Here is an 18,217-nt window from a genome sequence, read left to right on the forward strand (position 1 = left end):
CACCTTATGATGCAGTTACATCAGATAAACCCATTTTAAGCTGAAAATATTGTACGTTGAAGAAGCACTTCTGCCTTATGATATTTTCAATTTATAGTGGATGGGTTTATCCAGACATAACTCCATTGTAAGTTGAAAAGCTTCTGTACTGAAAAATCACTTGACCTCAGGGTATAAGATGGATTGCAGGGAGCAAGCCTTGACCAGGAGACTTTTGCATTGGTTTAGGAGAGGAAACATGGTGACTTGACATACATAGTGGTGATGAGGGGAGGACAGATTTGGAAGATGGTTAGGAAGCAGAATTAATAGAACTTGGTGATTGATAGGACTTGGTTGGATTTGAGGTTCAGGGAGAAGGAGGACATAGGGTTGATGCTCAGATTTCTAGTTTAAGCAGCTAACAGGATTGTGCCATTTACTCAGAGAATGCTAGAGGAGCCAGTTTCATGAGGCAGAGAAGATATCAGTTTAGGATATTGGGTGCTTCTGAGACAGCCATGTAGAGATGCTAGTAGTTAGTTGAGTTTTTAAGTCCAAGAAAGACTGGGCTGGAAATATGGATTAGGGAGTCACCTGTGTATACAGATTATAATTAAAGTATTGGGGATGAAGAGGGCCTTTGGAGATCCCAGCTCCAGTTCAGACTGTGGAGAGGCCACCTGAGGTCATGAGCACTATTGGAGCATGCCCTATTAGCATATGCGTCTTCTACTTCTTCCCCTTCGCTCATCTCTGCTTCCAGTTATCCCTTGAAAACACAGGCTATTCATCCCAATTGTGCCCATTGTTACCACCACCTCTTGCATGGGCCTCCTTTAATGGCTTCTCAGCATTTCATAAGATTTCCTCTCCCATCCTCACCCCAAAGGATCAAAGCTTCCAAATCTTAGTATTTGGAAGTTGTGTGGATATTTTGGATGCAATTGGAAGGAAGAATCAAGGTTCTCCTTCCCCATCTGGACACAGGAAAGGAGGGAACACATTATGGTTAATTCTGAAGATGTTGCTCACAGCAGGTTTTAGATGCAATCTGATAGCTCCCCTCTGTTCCTAGTGCTTTCAGTCCTCCCTGCTTCCAGTCTGGTAGGAAACTCTCCTCAGGATCAGAGAAAAGCTGTGGCCTTGACCAGGGAAACAGAGAGGCTGATTCTCAGGGGAGATGAGGTCAGGGAGACAATGCAACTAGGACAAAGAAGCCAAATAGCTTGGCACAAATTAATTTCCCAAAAGATATTAACCTTTCTTTCCACATTCCCTAAGGCTACACTAAAATTATAAAAGGTGTTCAAAATGTTGAGATGAAAATAATATGCACAACTTGTTTGCATATAATTTTCATACTCGTTTACTATCTAAATACAAAGCAGTCGTTTTCCTTCTCCATTCTACTTCCTCCGCCCCTTGCCCCTGATGTTCTAGTCTGGGCAAAATTAATTGGCTGTTTTTTTAAATAATTTTTTGAGACGGAATCTCCCTCTGTCGCCCAGGCTGGAGTGCAGTGGCGCAATCTCGGCTCTTTGCAACCTCCGCCTCCCGGGTTCAAGCGATTCTTCTGCCTCAGCCTCCCGAGTAGCTGGGACTACAGGTGTGTGCCACCACGCCAGCTAATTTTTGTATTCTTAGTAGAGACGCGGTTTCACCATACTGGCCAGGCTGTTTGCAAACTCCCGACCTCGTGATCCACCCGCCTCGGCCTTCCAAAGTGGGATTACAGGCGTGAGCCACCGCGCCCCGCCGCTTCAGCCAGGGTTTCTTTTCCTTATTCTTGATCCTTCTAAAATAGTCAGTATCAGTCTCTTTTCCATCCTGTTCCTTTTCATTTGCAAATCCTCTACATGGCATTTCTTTTCTTCCTCTTAATACTTACTCCGTATCACCAGTCTTCTGTCGACCAAAACCAACGGGGGAAGGTATTCGTTGGCCCTAAAACCAGGCCTTCAATCTCCATAATCACCTGAAATGTTTGCTAAAAATCTCATTTCCTAACACCAGGGGGTGTCTGTCTATCCCTCTAACTGTCCTACCCTTAAGGTAGAGATTAGTCCCAAACCTTTTCCTCACTCTTTTTCACTGCTTCTACACACACACTAGATCTCTTTCCCTCCCTCTCAAGGGAGAGATTAGTCCCATTTTCCTCACTCCTTTTCACTGCTTTTACAGACACAAAATTTCTCCACCATCACAAAACTTTTGGGTCCAGAAGGTGGTGCCTTTTAATTGCAGTTTATCTGTTTGTCTCTCATTCTATCCGGTCAAGCTTGTCCTTTCCTTTGCGCACCCTTCGGTCACTGCATCGTCCACACTCCTCTTTGCTCCCCAGCTCTCCCTTTCTTTCGCTACCTGTCTTCCACCTCTCTCTGTGGGCTTCGTCACTTTTCAGGGCTGTCTTTGCGTACATGTCTCTGAACCTCTTTATGCATTTGTCTTCTTTCTCTCTGTCTTCCTCTTTATGGCTCTCTCCTTGTCTCTCTATTTCCGTACCAGTCTCTCTCCATCTCTCCCACAGTCCCCATGCTGGGAACAAAGTCACGGTGCTAGCGCAGAACATGCCTCCTGTCGTCTGGTCCCGGCCGCGCCACATTCCACCATGCCCCTCCGCGCATTCCAACTGCGGACAAAGAGTCCCCGTCCCCTACCTCCACACTCTTTCCTGTTTCAATTCTTGAGTGTTGTAGGGGCAGCTGCCCCAACTGCCCCTGCCCGCCTCTCATGTACAGTCCGCGGGCCTCCACATCCAGGGCAGTTAGCGCCAGCGCCCTCTCTGCACGCACACCAGCTATTCCTGCGCGGCCGCCCCCGGCCCTCTCACACACGCCGCGCTCCGCCCTCCTAGGAAAGTAGATCCGGCCAAGCAGACAAAAGTTTGGGAGAGAAGTTCGGTCCGTGGCTAGCGTGAGAGCGAGGGGGGCGGGGGCCGGGGAGAGTGGGGCAGTCGGGCGAGTCGACGCGTGAACAGAGAGACCTGTGGACGGGACAGCCGCGGCCAGAGGCCCTGCTAGCCCCGCTCAGCCCCAGATGCGCGAGGGGACGCAGCCCCTCCCGCTGGGGGATGCTGTGGGATTCCTGGCGCCGGGCATCCAGGCCGCCGGCTGAGCCCCTGTGCTTCCCCTGCGCCCCTGGGGAACCAGAGTCCGGCTGCAGGGAAAGAGAAGCGGCCGCCGAGACGCCGCAGGGTGCCAGGCGGGGAGGGGGCGAGAGGCCCCAGACCCGAGGGCATGGAGCGGTTAGGAGAGAAAGCCAGTCGCCTGCTGGAGAAGTTCGGCCGCAGAAAGGGTGAATCTAGCCGGTCTGGGTCCGACGGGACCCCCGGGCCGGGCAAGGGGCGCCTAAGTGGGTTGGGGGGACCTAGGAAGTCAGGGCCCCGAGGAGCTGCTGGGGGACCTGGGGACGAGCCGCTAGAGCCGGCCCGGGAGCAAGGTTCCCTGGACGCTGAGCGGAGTCCGCGCGGCTCCTTTGAGGCACCGCGCTACGAAGGCTCCTTTCCCGGGGGGCCGCCGCCCACCCGGGCCTTGCCTCTACCTCAGTCGTTGTCCCCCGATTTTCGGCTGGAGGCCACGGCCCCGGCCCTGAGCCCCCGCTCCAGCTTCGCCAGTAGCTCGGCCAGCGACGCTAGCAAGCCGTCCAGCCCCCGGGGCAGCCTGCTGCTGGACGGGGCGGGGGCTGGCGGAGCCGGAGGTAGCCGGCCTTGCAGCAATCGCACCAGCGGCATCAGCATGGGCTACGACCAGCGCCACGGGAGCCCCTTGCCAGCGGGGCCGTGCCTGTTTGGCCCACCGCTGGCCGGAGCGCCGGCAGGCTATTCTCCCGGAGGGGTCCCGTCCGCCTATCCGGAGCTCCATGCCGCCCTGGACCGACTGTACGCTCAGCGGCCCGCGGGGTTCGGCTGCCAGGAAAGCCGCCACTCGTATCCCCCGGCCCTGGGCAGCCCTGGAGCTCTAGCCGGGGCCGGAGTGGGAGCGGCGGGGCCTTTGGAGAGACGGGGGGCGCAACCCGGACGACACTCTGTGACCGGCTACGGGGACTGCGCCGTGGGCGCCCGGTACCAGGACGAGCTGACAGCGTTGCTTCGCCTGACGGTGGGCACCGGTGGGCGAGAACCCGGCGCCCGCGGAGAACCCTCGGGGATTGAGCCGTCGGGTCTGGAGGAGCCGCCAGGTCCTTTCGTTCCGGAGGCCGCCCGGGCCAGGATGCGGGAGTCGGAGGCCAGGGAGGACTACTTCGGTGAGTGAGGGAAGTGGTTAGGGACGGGAAGGGACCCGTCACGGCATTCGGTTCTCCACTGCCCCGACGGCCCAAAGTGCCGGCGCCCCGGGGTCCGAAGTGAAGACGCGGGACTAGGAAAGAAACAAGAGGGATGGATGGGGGCGGCCCCAGAGCACTGTCCCCTTCCTGCTAGTGTTCAAGTGAACCAGGGCTCCTTATTTCTGCTAAATTCAACCCTCCTGGTATCGCGTGAGTCTGTTTCTCAAGCATTTGAAGCTCGGTTTTTCGCGGCAGGAGGCCTCGTAGGGAAAGGACCAAGTGGGGCAGTGAGGGCGCATCCCCCCCAACCTGCTCCCCCCTTCACGGCGGTGCCCCTGGAGGTCTGTGCGCGCCGCGCCCCCACCCGGGCCCAGGCTCCGCCCGCAGGAATTCGGAGAATGTGCGGGTGGGGGGGCGGGGCAGGCGGGCCGCGTGCGTGCCGACTCCTGCCCGGGCGCTCCAGGTGCCACGGGCGGAGGGGTGGGGTTCGGGGATGGGGGGCGCTCCCTAGCACACACAAGAGTAGTGGCGGCTGTCGGGGAAATGGAGCCTGGGAGGCGGGATGGAGCGTCCTGGGACCTAACCGCTGTCCCTCCCCAGTCCTGTTGGCTAGGTGCGTGCGTGGGCATTTAATCAGAGACCCAGTAGTACCAGCCTCTATTTTCCCCATCCTCCGGAAGTCAGGGCAAAAGCGATGACTGCTGGGACACCATTACCTCTGGATGGATAACGACCCTGTGTTATTGCCAGAAAGAACCTGATCTTGAATTCTGGTTATAACCTCTCAGAATTCCGGCTAGAAGTAGCGCCTTACTTCCTCACGCTGTCGAGGAAACCTGGTCGCTGGCTCCCTCCCCTACTCTGTTCCAAAAGTATTGATTGATTATATGTTTCAGCTATGAGGAACATCAGGGCCTTGAAAGATCTTTTAGTCACAATTCACAGGCTCTACTACACACCTAAAAAACTTCGAATATGACTGTGATTGGAAAGAAGTGGCAGGCTTACCCCCTGAGGGCTGTGGGCCTCTTTCACTTTTCCAAGCATCTCTTCTCACCACTCATGCCCCACTCCTGGACCCCATGCTGTAGAACTCTATGGCTGGAAAAGTGAATAGGAAGAGGAACGCGGCCAGGGAGGGATGGTTGGGTAGGAGGTTCAGAGGTAGCAGGGCGGCAGGCCACAAGGGCGCTGCATAACTCAACCCCCAACCTCCACCCCCATTCTTTTCCCCACTTCCAAATCCACCGAGAGGAAAGCCCAGGGGAGATGATGCCAAACCGCTTTGATCAAGGAAGACTGAATGACAGGGCCCATTTAGCAGTTTTGTTTTGAGGCCCAGGAGAGGTGGCTAGTAAAGAAGTCTTTTTGGCTGAACCATCAGAGCCAAAAGGAAGAAAGGAACTCAGAGAAACTGCAATAAAAGAGCAGGAAGAACATAGGTGTAGATATGCTGGGTTAGATGAGGTAAGGCCAACATGCCTGAGCAGTTTCATTTGCTCTTCCCATAATGTCCAAGGTTTTCTAAAGAACGGCTCTAATGGGACCCCCTGGCATGGCAATATTGGGGCAGATCTTCACTTCCATGAGGAAGCCACATTTTGAATTCAGAGATGGGGGCCCCTTCTCCCTGGGAGTGAGATTGCCTCCTTTGACAACCCCTACATACCCCTTGTGCCGCCAGCCCCAGCTTGACTGTACCCTCCTCCTGCCCCTAGTAGGGGCCCTCTTCCTTGGCTTCAGCCTTGCCCAGCTGCCAGAGGGTGGGAGCAGGACAGGTCTGGGCCCATCAGTTGCTGCAGCTGCTGCACAGGCTCCCAAGCCCCTGGGCAAAGACTGGGATGGGCCCCAACAGGCAGGGAGTGTGGCAGCCTGCCGAGGGGGAGAGGTGGGGCGGGCCCGTTGGGATCTGCTCCCCAAAGACAGGCCCTAGCCCTCACTCATGGGCCTGGAATTGGGGAGTGGAGGGAGGGAAGAACACACCCAGGAAAGGCGAGTCCCAGAGCCAGGTGTATATATCTTAGCGGGGGACTTTGGAGAATAGCAAGCAGTTCAGTTCTGTGTTCTTCCCAAGATAGAAGGTGACTAGGAGGCATCAGGGGCTCTGCTACTCTCCCTGCTTTCCTGTTCAACCCTGGTTCCTGGAACACACCCTACATTCTCAGCAGTCACCTCCCCACAGGAGTCATGCTCACATGGTCCCCTCTGCACAGAGCCCTCTGCTGAGCCAGATCCTTTTCTCCATCCTTGGAAGTCTGCAGCAGAGAGAAATCATTCTATAACTGAACAGCTCGTTTGACTGATGGGAAACTTAAGTCCCAGAGAGGCTTTCTGGGCCTAGCCTGCTTTCTCTAGAAAGTTTTTTCAAGTCTGCTGCTAAGCACCTGTGGACCGGCATCTTTGACCATTCATCCTACACACTGCAACAGAGATCATACCTTGCCTGTATAATCTTTTCTCCCCAACAGAAACTAAGCATCTGAATGTCAGGGACCATATCTCTGACCTTCTCCAGGTTTCCTCAGGTAGTGGTGCTGCGTTAAGCACAAAATAGATGCTCAGAAAATATCTGTTGAGTAATTAAACAAGAATGGATCTGCTCAACCAAGATCTTGCTACATGTCATTACTTCTTCTCTTCTCTTCTCAGAAGGGAGCCCATCAAAGGGAGACTGTGACCCCTGGCACATCAGGAAAGGGCAGTCAGGAAAGCTTGGGAATCCCTGGTTTTGACCTGGGGGAGTAGAGTGTGACACTCTTTTCTCTTCTCAGGCACCTGTATCAAGTGCAACAAAGGCATCTATGGGCAGAGCAATGCTTGCCAGGCCCTGGACAGCCTCTACCACACCCAGTGCTTTGTCTGCTGCTCTTGTGGTGAGTGTAGCCCCAACACTCAAGCACTCCCCTCCCCTGCCCACATACACACAAGTGCTATAGGGAACAGGAGGAGAGCTTTTGCCTCTTCATTTGCTCACAGAGCAGCTGTTGGATCCCCACCAAGTGTCTGGAGGTCCACAGCTGCTCCACCTCTCTTGCTTCCTTGTCTGCCCTCTACTTGGCTCTCCCTCCCCCTGGTGGGTCTCCTTTCTGGAGTCCCTCCTTCCTTCCTTACCTCTGTTTCTCCTTCTCGTGCCTCCCTGCTTGCCCATCCTGGACTCGCCTGGCCCTCCAGCTTCTTGGTGGGGCTTGGTCTTGGGCAGCCAAGTTGCCTGGGGCGACAGTGAAAGATTGGAATGTGGGGAGGGTGGGGGCAGGCTGGGGGAGTGGGGAGCTGCTGGGGGCGGAGAGGGGGGTTTTCTCTTGGCTGGTCAGAGTTCAGCCACCTCACTAGAGTGCAGGCCACCGGGCCATGCCAAGCTGATGACATCACGCTCCAGGAATGCCTGCCACTGTTAGCTCAGGAGGCCCACTTGGAAAGGGGGGATGCTCCCAGCGGCCTTAACTGCCCCCCTCCCCTCCCTCATTACCCCCTCCTCACTGCTTACCCATTCTGATTCCTTTGCTAAACCTTTAATCTCCTATCTCTGCCTGTCTGACTTCAGCACTCAGCTTTTCTCACTCCCCCAGTTTCTGCCTGTTTCTCTTTAGGCTCATCTGTCTGTCTATCCTTCTGTTTACAGGGCCTCTTCTGGCTATATCTCTTTCCCTCTCTTTCCTCCCCTGTGTCTCATGAGCTTCTAAGTCAGCTTTCCTAACCCACTGGACAGAATTGGAAGTGGGGATTTTGAGGGGAAGAAGGCAAAGGTGGGAAAATTGCTCATGCTCCACCTGTTCTCACTCCTCCCCTATCCCTGATAATGTAGACACCTGGGAGCAGTCCGGGGGGTTGGTCACATGGGGAATGGTCCTGCCTTGTCTGCTAGAAGAAGATCCTGGGTTGTCTCTTACCCTAGAGACTCTGGGTCCCTCTAAGCTTAGGGAAGCAGCCTTAAACAAACAGGAAAGGGGACCTGCTTTGCTTCCAAACAAAGCACTTTGTCCTGCAGTAACTCCAGTCCTGACCTCCATAGAGTCTGTCCCTGGAAGGAGACAGATAGGCCTTTGAGAGCAGACTAGATATGCTCAGGTGAAGAGGCTTCTAGGTTGAAGGGTCCCAGAGGGCAAGGCCTGTAACAATGTGATTCTCTCTATGCAAATCATATAGTACCTTATTAAGAGCTCATGTATTCCAGCATGTAGTTGGCTTTACTCTCCCAGGTGGCTTCCTGTGCACTGGAGAGGAAGGCAGTTTGTTTAGGGGAGGGCCCTAGAAAACTGTTAAGGAGGCAGGAGCTGGAGGAGCAGCAAGCAGAAGAGAGGGGAAGTTGGCTGGAATGAAGCCAAAGCAAATTAGAATTGCATCAGATGGAATTTTTGTGTGGGGAAGAAGGACAGACAGCAGTTAGGAGGAAAAGTACAAAGTCCAGGTTTAAATATATTATGCAGCACTGGGGAGCAGTGACCCCACAAGTCTTGCACCTGGGCTGTGGGATAGGTTCCAGCCCCTTTTCTGCTGTTTCTAGGGCGAACTTTGCGTTGCAAGGCTTTCTACAGTGTCAACGGCTCTGTGTACTGTGAGGAAGATTATCTGGTGAGTAAGGGTCACCTGGACCTGGAATTGGTTTCCATACTGACCCCCTTCTTGGTGGCCCATTGGAGTACCACCCATCATTCTCAGTTTGATAACAGCCTCCCTTTGTCTTGTCTTTGACTTTAGTTTTCAGGGTTTCAGGAGGCAGCTGAGAAATGCTGTGTCTGTGGCCACTTGATTTTGGAGAAGGTAAGTAAAGTGCCTTCAGCTGAGAACTCTCACTGTGAGGCTGAGGGGTGGAATCAGGGACTAAATGGATACTGAGAGAAGGCTGGGGGAAGAAGCCTGTCACAGATGAATCACTTTCATCCCATTCCTCCCCAGAGCAGCTGTTTACAGTGGCGTCCCTCTGCCTATGGAATCAAGTCTGGGCTCAAAAGCCTGTCAACCCAGGCTTCTGTAACCTGGCCCCTTCCTAATTCTGCAGGCATAGTCAGGCCTTCCAGCCTGAGCTAGGAGTGTGGGGTCCTGAGTCTTTTTATTTATTTATTTTTATTTATTTGAGACAGAGTCTCGCTCTGACATAGTGGCATGATCTTGGCTCACTGCAACCTCTGCCTCCCAGGTTCAAGTGATTCTAGTGCCTCAGCCTCCCAAGCTAGGACTACAGGTGTGCGCCACCATGCGTGGCTAATTTTTATATGTTTAGTAGAGACGAGTTTTGCCATGTTGGCCAGGCTGGTCTCAAATTCCTGGCCTCAAGTGATCCTCCTGCCTCAGCCTCCCAAAGTGCTAGATGACACGCATGAGCCACCGTGCCCAGCCTGGGGTCCTGAGTCTTAATCCCCTTTCTGCTACTGGTTAGGATCACCTGGGACTCAGTTTTATTTTCTATAAAAAGGAGAGATAGGATTAAATCAGTGATTATCAATCATGGTAGCCTAGCAGATCAGCTGGGAAGAACTAAAACAAAAAACAAAAAACAAAAAAACAGTGTTTGGATCCCATCACCAGAGATTGTGATGATAGGCCTGGAGGAGGCCAAAGCACTGATGTTTTTTAAAAGCTCCCTCGATGATCCTGATATGCAGCCAGAGTTAAACTCTACTGGTCTGAATATGCTCTCTCAGGCATTTTTCAGGGTTTCTGCCTCCATTTTAAGACTTCTTCCCCCACATTACATAGCATTGTGTCTAGGAGTATAGCGGGTTGGATGAGGTTAATGGGAGTAACAAGGGGCATAATGGGCAGCTGGAGAACTGAGACTGGAGGGAGACTGATTCTCTTGCTACCCCATGAGCCAGATCCTACAAGCAATGGGGAAGTCCTATCACCCAGGCTGTTTCCGATGCATTGTTTGCAACAAGTGCCTGGATGGCATCCCCTTCACAGTGGACTTCTCCAACCAAGTATACTGTGTCACCGACTACCACAAGTGAGTCCACCCCTCGGGATGCAGTGTGGAACTGGGTCCAGGGATTCCCCAACCTCAGCTCATCTCTTCCCTCTGTCTTTCAGAAATTATGCTCCTAAGTGTGCAGCCTGTGGCCAACCCATCCTCCCCTCTGAGGTCAGTATGTCTGGGTTCTCCTTCAGGGCAGCCAGTGCCACTGCCTCTGGCGTAGGGTTAGGGACATGCTGCCTGGCCTCCTGCCGGAAGCGATAATGCCAAGGAATGTACTCTGTGAAGATTCCCGTGTGACTCTGCCTCTTGGGGTCACCACCCTGACCCTAACATCCGGGCCTGGACATGTCTGAAAGCCTAACTGGGCCCAGGCTCCATCTCTTCTATCCCAGTCCAGAGGAGGAGACTTTCTTTGAGGTTGAGGTCACCAGACTGCAGATGTAGGGGCTGGAAAAAGGTGGGAAGAATCCTCAGCACTGGTAGGAATGGGTCAGAAATGATTTAAGCTGTGTGTAGAGGATGTACCTACGGAGAGAAGCCAGATCTTATTGGATTCCCTTGTTCCCAGCCTAGCCTACTTTATTTATGCCTCCTGCCCCTTTCCTTCCCCCACAACTGGGAGACGCAGGTAAGGCCAGGGCTCTTGTACAGAGGGAGTGTGCTACATGGGGGCAGCCCAGTGAAGGAGATAAGGAGAGTTCTGGTAGGATTTGCAGAGGCATCTTAAAACTACTGCAATCGCAGAGAGACTCTGGGGCCATTTGTATGATCTTCCCATGGGGTGGGAAGGGTTATATATGAGGGAGGTGGAGGTGAAGCAACATGCTGCTCTCATCTCCATGGGGGTCTGCATGTTTCAGGGCTGTGAGGACATCGTGAGAGTGATATCCATGGACCGAGATTATCACTTTGAGTGCTACCACTGTGAGGTGAGTGTTGGGGTTCAGCGGTGCTGGAGAAGAAGTGGAAATGGGAAGAGGGTAGGAGTCAAGTCCTGCAACAACCAGACATCTATGGGAGAGGTGTAGGGCATGGGAAACCAGAAAGATACTGTGACCTATCTTCAGTCTTTTTTTTTGTCCCCTCCAGCCACTTTCTCTGGTCCAAGTTGCTTAGTCCTTTCTGAATCTGACTCTCCCAGAGTCAGGACTTTCTAAGAGTAGCGAGTCTGGTCAAACTGCTGTACAGACAGACTAGTGTCGTTATTTCTGCTGCAGCAGCGACACCTGGTGTCCAGCTGAGGTATTAATATTTTCTCAGATTGCTCTTCCATCCCTTCCATCCTGCCCTTCCCACCCCATCCCTTTCTTCCAGTTATTAGGAGTCAGGTGTTGAGCAGGACAGACTCCTAAGATGCCCTCAGTATCCAAGGTGCCTGGGCTGAGGTGAACTAGGTGCCTTCTTCCCTAGGACTGCCGGATGCAGCTGAGTGATGAGGAAGGCTGCTGCTGTTTCCCTCTGGATGGGCACCTGCTTTGCCATGGCTGCCACGTGCAGCGGCTCAATGCCCGACAAGCCCCTGCCAACTATATCTGAGCTGCAATCACTGCTGCTGCTGTCACCACCACTGACAAACTGCTCTGGCCAGTGGGCCCCTCTGAGGCCAGCCAAGGCAAATAATGCACTCTACAGGCCTGGCAAAAGAGTCCTCTGGGGAGGACCCCAAGGACTGGAGACCCAAAGATCATGACATTCCAAATGGATTGTGGAAGAGAAACCTTATATTTACCAGGGTGGGGGTGACTGGCCTTTTTCCCATGTGTGCATCCTGAGCTTAGGCACACACAGGAGGGTTCCAGTACTTTCTGAACATCTGATTCTGTATCTTCAGTATATATATTTTGTTTGTTTTAGAGATGAGATCTCACCATGTTGCCCAGGCTAGTCTTGAACTCCTGGGCTCAAGTGATCCTCCCACCTTGGCCTCCCAAAGTGCTGGGATTACAGGCGTAAGCCACTGTGTCTGGCCTAGTATATGATTGTGCAGGAGTCACATAATGTTCTGGTCCCAGATTCCACGAGTAGAGGACCTAGCTTTAAATCAACTAGTTTCAGCTAAACTAACTAGAACCAAATCAAAGTGTAATTCTCCCTCCAGCTCCCCCAAACCCCAGAGTTTTGGGGTTGTGGTTGATGCAGGATGGGATCCCCCTGAGAGGCAGCAAGTCTAGGGTGGTGAGTTCCTGCTAGGCAACCAAATTTAAGCTCCTCACTTTTTTGTGACACATAGTGTCAGATATGGGGTCCTGCACCTATATCTGGATGAAGAAGTAGAAACTCTGGACCTCATTAATGAGTTATTTATTGGCCTTCTTCTAAGGACTAGGAGAGCTCCTTATCTGTCTGCTGAGAATGGGGACCAGCTCTGAGTGGGGTTGCTGCCTGTATTCCCTGTTTCTCAGGGACTCACGTGGGTCTGGGGAGGCTAGGTAGGTGCTTGTACGTGGTTGCTCTTCTCCTTGGCTATGGTAGGTAATAAGCAGGTCTGCGTGGGTGTGGAGCTTGTTGGGAGGATGTCTAGGAAGCTTCAGCTTAGCTACACTCCCAAGTTTAGGTGCACTGAGCCATACAGCCCAGCGTATGCATGTGTGCTTGTGTTCATGTGCGTGCGCGCACACACACACACACTCTGTCTTACTCTCAGGTCACTTGTACACTTGGTTTCCTAGTAGAATCTCACTTGCCACCTCTCAGAGGGGTCCTGGATTGCATCCATCACAATCCCAAAACTACAGTTGGGGGGAACTGGAGGGAGCAAAACACTGATTTGGTACTAGTCAGTTTGCCTGAAACTAGTTCACCTAAAGCTAGATTTCTTAAAACCAATTTACTGAAAACTTGTTTGCTTAAAGTTAATGACTTAATGACTAATTTGCCAAAAGCTCAATTCGTATTTTGGTGTGTTTATATCCATTTAGGTGTCCTATTCTTTTTTGTCTTGCTTTGGATATTTCAAGGATTTATATCTATTCATCCAAGAGTACTTCTGAGTTATTATCAGCAACATAAATTTATCAAATTTGCAGCACTTTGTAATGATGAGATTGCTTCCTACCTTTATGGATGTCTTTTTCTATGTTATCTACCTTTCAAAAACTTTTTTAAAAAGTTTAAAGTTTCTAGCAATAAATACAATTGGTACAGGCATTTTGTGTATCATTTTTTTTGTTTCTTAATCCAATATTCCTTTACAAATTAAATGCCTTGAAAAATGTAATGGAGTTCAATGTGATTTTGATGCTTTGGTCTAACTTCTACATTCCTACTGTTAAAAGGCCAGTATATCTTAAACAAATGAATAGGCATGAGGCATATTCAGTTGACTTACAATGAAAAGTTATACAGACAACAGATTTGGATTTTTTAAAAACAAGTAAATTTCTTATTGACGGCAACTAAATGGTGTTTGTAGCATTTTTATCATACAGTAGATTCCATCCATTCACTGTGCTTTTCTAACTGAGTTGTCCTACATGCAAGTACATGTTTTTAATGTTGTCTGTCTTCTGCGCTGTTCCTGTAAGTTTGCTATTAAAATACATTAAACTATAAAAAAAAAAAAAAGTTATACAGACAACAGTAATAACTAAGAGGGTGAATCTGCTAAACCCTTTTGAAATGCTGCAGATTTGATAAATATTTATTTTAGACTAATTGGTTTTAGGGGAATTGGTTTTAGGCAAATTAATCTAGTAATCTTTGATCTTTAGTCCTCATTTTCTATCACTCAGTGAGTTTCATACTGGAAATGATGACTCCTGACAACAGAAATTCCACATTTGGGGGCTATTCTAAGATGACTATGCCAGCCAACCTGGGAAATACATAGAGGAGATCTCTGAGTGAGAGGGAAAGAGTTCAGATTTATACAACTGAGTGCCAGAGGGGAAAATGCACCTTGTTGAAGTGAGAAATGTTCTGAAACTGAATTACTTCTTGTACAGCTGAGATCCCTTCTTCTGTACTATTGTTAAATAAGTGAATACAAAGGCCCTGTGATGGGAAATCCAGACAAGCTTGTGTAACTTTACATCCATCCCCTCAGGTTTTTTGTTTTTTGTTTTTTGTTTTTTTTCTTTTTTACAGAATCTCGTTTTGTCGCCCACGCTGAAGTGCAATAGTGCAGTGGTGCGATCTCAGCTCACTGCAACCTCTGCCTCCTGGGTTCAGGTGATTCTCCTGCCTCAGCCTCCTGAGTAGATGGGATTATAGGCAGGCGCCACCACACCCGGCTAATTTTTGTATTTTTAGTAGAGACAGGGTTTTGCCATGTTGGCCAGGGTGATCTCAAACTCCTGAGCTCAGATGATCTGCCTGCCTCAGCCTCCCAAAGTGCTGGGATTACAGTCGTGAGCCACTGAGCCCCACCTCTTTTTTTTTTTTTTAAAGTTGGGAGTCTTGGCCAGGCACAGTGGCTCACCCCTGTAATCCCAGCACTTTGGGAGGCTGAGGTGGGAGGATCACGAGGTCAGGAGATCAGGACCATCCTGGGGTTTAGTAAAACCCCGTCTCTACCAAAAATAAAATTAGCCAGACATGGTGGCGTATGCCTGTAGTCCCAGCTACTCGGGAGGCTGAGGCAGAAGAATCACTTAAACCCAGGAGGTGGAGATTGCAGTGAGCCATTGCGCCACTGCACTCCAGCCTAGGCAACAGAGCAAGGTTACATCTCAAAAAAAAAACCGGGCATGGTGGCTCATGCCTGTAATCCCAGCACTTTGGGAGGCGAGGCGGGTAGATCACGAGGTCAGGAGATCAAGTCTATCCTGGCAAACACGGTGAAACCCTGTCTCTACTAAAAATACAAAAAATTAGCCGGGCGAGGTGGCAGGCGCCTGTAGTCCCAGCTACTCAGGAGGCCGAGGCAGGAGAATGGCGTGAACCCGGGATGCGGAGGTTGCAGTGAGCAGAGATTGTGCCACTGCACTCCAGCCTGGGTGACAAAGCAAGGCTCCGTCTCAAAGGAAAAAGAAAAAAGAGTTGGGAGTCTCACTGTGTCACCCAGGCTGGAGTACAGTGGCACAATTATGGCTCACTGCAATCTGTGCCTCCCGAGTTCAAGCAATTTCCCTGCCTCAGCCTCCCAAGTAGCTGGGACTACAGGTATGCACCACCATGCCTGGCTAAGTTTTAAAAAATCTTTTTAGAGACAGCATCTCGCTATGTAGCCCAGGCTGGTCTTAAATTTCTGGCCTCAAGTGATCTCCCACCTTGGCCTCCTAAGTCACTAGCATTACAAGCATGAGTTGCTGTGCCCAGCTCCTGACCCTTTGTTTCTTACTGATTTTGGCCTCTTCTGTTCCTGATCTGACTCATTCGTTTCTAGGTCTGTGCTGATTGTCCTAGCCTCAGGGCTCCCCAACACTCTGTTCTTGCCACTGAGGCAACTTCTTCCTGAGGAAAAATAAATGATAACAGCTGATAAGGGCAGGCCATGACAAAAGGGCAGTGCCAGCCACCCCAACACCATCACTGGCAGGCTCCCAGGTGTATCCTGCATCACAAGAGCTTCCCTTCCTCCTATTTGCTGGGAGACTAATCTTCCTCAATATTTCTGTTTAGTATTTACAGTTTTTTAGTATTTACAGTTGATGATGAAAGATTCGTGGGGTGCTGCCAAGTATACATCAAAAGGTAGACCTTGTTTGGCCAACTTGCCACCTGATTTAATCAACAACCACTAGTGCTGAGATGCAGAAAGGGGGAAAATGGAGGAATTATGGATCAACTCTGTCTTTTCAGATGACAGTCACAGGACAAGGGTTAGGCTTTGACTGCAGACTTCAGCTCTGCTCTGGCCAGCGCTGTTCACCACAGGCCTGAGTGGGTTATCAAAAATAAAGCTGGTGGCTGGGTGCAGTGGCTCACATCTGTAATCCCAGCACTTTGGGAGACTGAGGCAGGTAGAACACCTGAGGTCAAGAGTTCGAGACTAGCCTGGCCAAAGTGGAGAAACGCTGTCTCTACTAAAAACACAAAAAATTAGCCAGGCATGGTAGTGGGAACCTGTAGTCCCAGCTAGTCAGGAGCCTGAGGCAGGAGAATGGCGTGAACGCGGGAGGCAGAGCTTGCAGTGAGCCGACTTCGCGCCACTGCACTCCAGCCTGGGCGACAGCGAGACTCCATCTCAAAAAAAAAAAAAAAGAAAAAATCTGGTGATGGTTCTCTCTCTGCCTTACTCCTTAGAGAGTATCTTCCCCTCCACCACTTGGAGCTCTCAGGGCCAGGGAAATGGTAAGATGCCATTTATAATCAGGCTGGGGACTGTCCTCAGTCAAGAAGGATGTAGAGAAAGACCTACTTCCAAGTACATAAAGCCAGCTGGATGAGAACCTTCAGATTGTACCTATAAAGAAGGGAATAAAAAGAGGAAAAGGGGCCAGTCGCGGTGGCTCACACCTGTAATCCCAGCACTCCGGGAGGACGAGGTGGGTGGATCGCGAGGTCAAGAGATCGAGACCATCCTGGCTAACACGGTGAAACCCCCGTCTCTACTAAAAATACAAAAAATTAACTGGGCATGGTGGCAGGTGCCTGTAGTCCCAGCTACTCGGGAGGCTGAGGCAGGCGAATGGCGTGAACCCCGGAGGCGGAGCTTGCAGTGGGCCGAGATTGCCCCACTGTACTCCAGCCTGGGCAACAGAGCAAGACTCCGTATCAGAAAAAAAAAAAAAAAAAAAAAAAAAAAAGGAAAAGAGGCCGGGCATGGTGGCTCACGCCTGTAATCCCAGCACTTTGGGAGGCTGAGGCAGGCAGATCACCTGAGGTCAGGAGTTCGTGACCAGCTTGGCCAACATGGTGAAATGCTGTCTCTACTAAAAATACAAAAATTAGCTGAGCATGGTGGCGGGCGCCTATAGTCCCACTTACTCAGGAGACTGAGGCAGGTGAATCACTTGAACCCGGGAGGCGGAGCTTGCAGTGAGCCAAGATTGGGCCACTGCACTCCAGCCTGGGCGGCAGAGCAAGACTCTGTCTCAAAAAAAAGGGTGACCGGGCGCGGTGGCTCACGCCTATAATCCCAGCACTTTGGGAGGCTGAGGGGGGCAGATCACGAGGTCAGGAGATAGAGACCACTATCCTGGCTAACACGATGAAAACCCCGTCTCTACTAAAAATACACAAAATTAGGCATGGTGGCGAGCGCCTGTAGTCCCAGCTACTGGGGAAGCTGAGGTAGGAGAATGGCGTGAACCCTGGAGGCAGAGCTTGCAGTGAGCCGATATCAGGGCACTGCACTTCAGCCTGGGTGACAGAGCGAGACTCCGTCTCAAAAAAAAAAAAAAAAAAAAGGAAAAGGATGGCCAGGCACAGTGGCTCATGCCTGTAATCCCAGCACTTTGGAAGGCTGAGGTGGAAGGCTCGCTTGAGTCCAGGAGTTCAAGACCAGCCTGGGCAACATAGTGGGACCCTGACTCTACAAAAAATAAAAAAATTAGCCAGGAGTGGTGTCGTATGTCCGTAGTTCCAGCTGCTCTGGAGGCTGAGGTGGGAGGGTCACTTGAGGCTGGGAGGTTGAGGCTGTACTGAGCCGTGAGTAGTGATGGTGCCCTGTGTCAAAAAAGAAAAGAGAGCCATAGGACTGAAATAAGAAGACATGGGTAAGCTAAGGCATTATTTAGTTTGGTGATTTAGACACTCTCATGCCTCCAGAGCTGGTCTGAGGTCATTCAGAGCCCTTATGGTAAAGTTCCACGAAAAGAGTCTAATGAATCTCAGTCCTCTCTGCCCTCTCCTACCTTACAGTGAGGAATACCTACGAATGGGTCTCTTGCTTCTATAGGGGCCTTTGGAATATCCACACTTGGCACTGGTAGTGAAGGACTAAAGTTTTACCTTGAAAACATGAGTAAATCTTTACTGGGACGTATAGATTAGACCAGAAAACTGTGATGATAGGAGAGTCATCAGAGACAAATTCTGTTTACTCTGGGTGTCATTTCACCTACAATTGACCTTACTTGGAAAGGATAGTGCTAATCCATGGGAAGGGAACCAGAGTACCATCCAAGCAGGAAGCGATGGCTAATAAAATATGCTAGTCAGGCTTAGAGGGTT

The 18,217-nt window shown here is 51.0% G+C and overlaps 1 protein-coding gene and 1 long non-coding RNA gene across 2 annotated transcripts in view; one reads left to right on the forward strand and one right to left on the reverse strand.

Annotated features, from left to right (window-relative positions):
- Nucleotides 1–7,473, reverse strand: part of LOC119620263 (uncharacterized) — a 17,191-nt gene extending 9,718 nt beyond the window's left edge. Inside the window, exon 1 of the long non-coding RNA XR_012091769.1 lies at nucleotides 7,357–7,473. This is a non-coding gene — a long non-coding RNA (uncharacterized lncRNA). The remainder of the gene's footprint in view (nucleotides 1–7,356) is intronic.
- On the forward strand, nucleotides 2,887–14,169 carry AJUBA (ajuba LIM protein). Its single transcript, XM_007990812.3, has 8 exons — nucleotides 2,887–4,224; nucleotides 7,017–7,118; nucleotides 8,747–8,814; nucleotides 8,941–9,003; nucleotides 10,059–10,189; nucleotides 10,273–10,324; nucleotides 11,020–11,088; nucleotides 11,570–14,169. The coding sequence occupies exons 1-8, from the start codon at nucleotides 3,219–3,221 to the stop codon at nucleotides 11,693–11,695; spliced, it is 1,617 nt and encodes a 538-aa protein (XP_007989003.3). The 5' UTR covers nucleotides 2,887–3,218; the 3' UTR covers nucleotides 11,696–14,169.
- Nucleotides 14,170–18,217: the final 4,048 nt, after the last annotated feature.

The sequence above is a fragment of the Chlorocebus sabaeus genome, chromosome 29, assembly GCF_047675955.1.
Source record: "Chlorocebus sabaeus isolate Y175 chromosome 29, mChlSab1.0.hap1, whole genome shotgun sequence".
NCBI classification, from domain to species: domain Eukaryota; kingdom Metazoa; phylum Chordata; class Mammalia; order Primates; family Cercopithecidae; genus Chlorocebus; species Chlorocebus sabaeus.

What these genes read in the sequence shown, in the direction of transcription:
- AJUBA (XM_007990812.3), top strand. Translation starts at nt 3,219, where the DNA reads ATGGAGCGGTTAGGAGAGAAAGCCAGTCGCCTGCTGGAGAAGTTCGGC. An exon ending in ACTGTGAGGAAGATTATCTG is followed by an intron (nt 8,815 to 8,940) that starts GTGAGTAAGGGT and finishes CTTTGACTTTAG; the next exon opens with TTTTCAGGGTTTCAGGAGGC. An exon ending in TGTGTCACCGACTACCACAA is followed by an intron (nt 10,190 to 10,272) that starts GTGAGTCCACCC and finishes TCTGTCTTTCAG; the next exon opens with AAATTATGCTCCTAAGTGTG.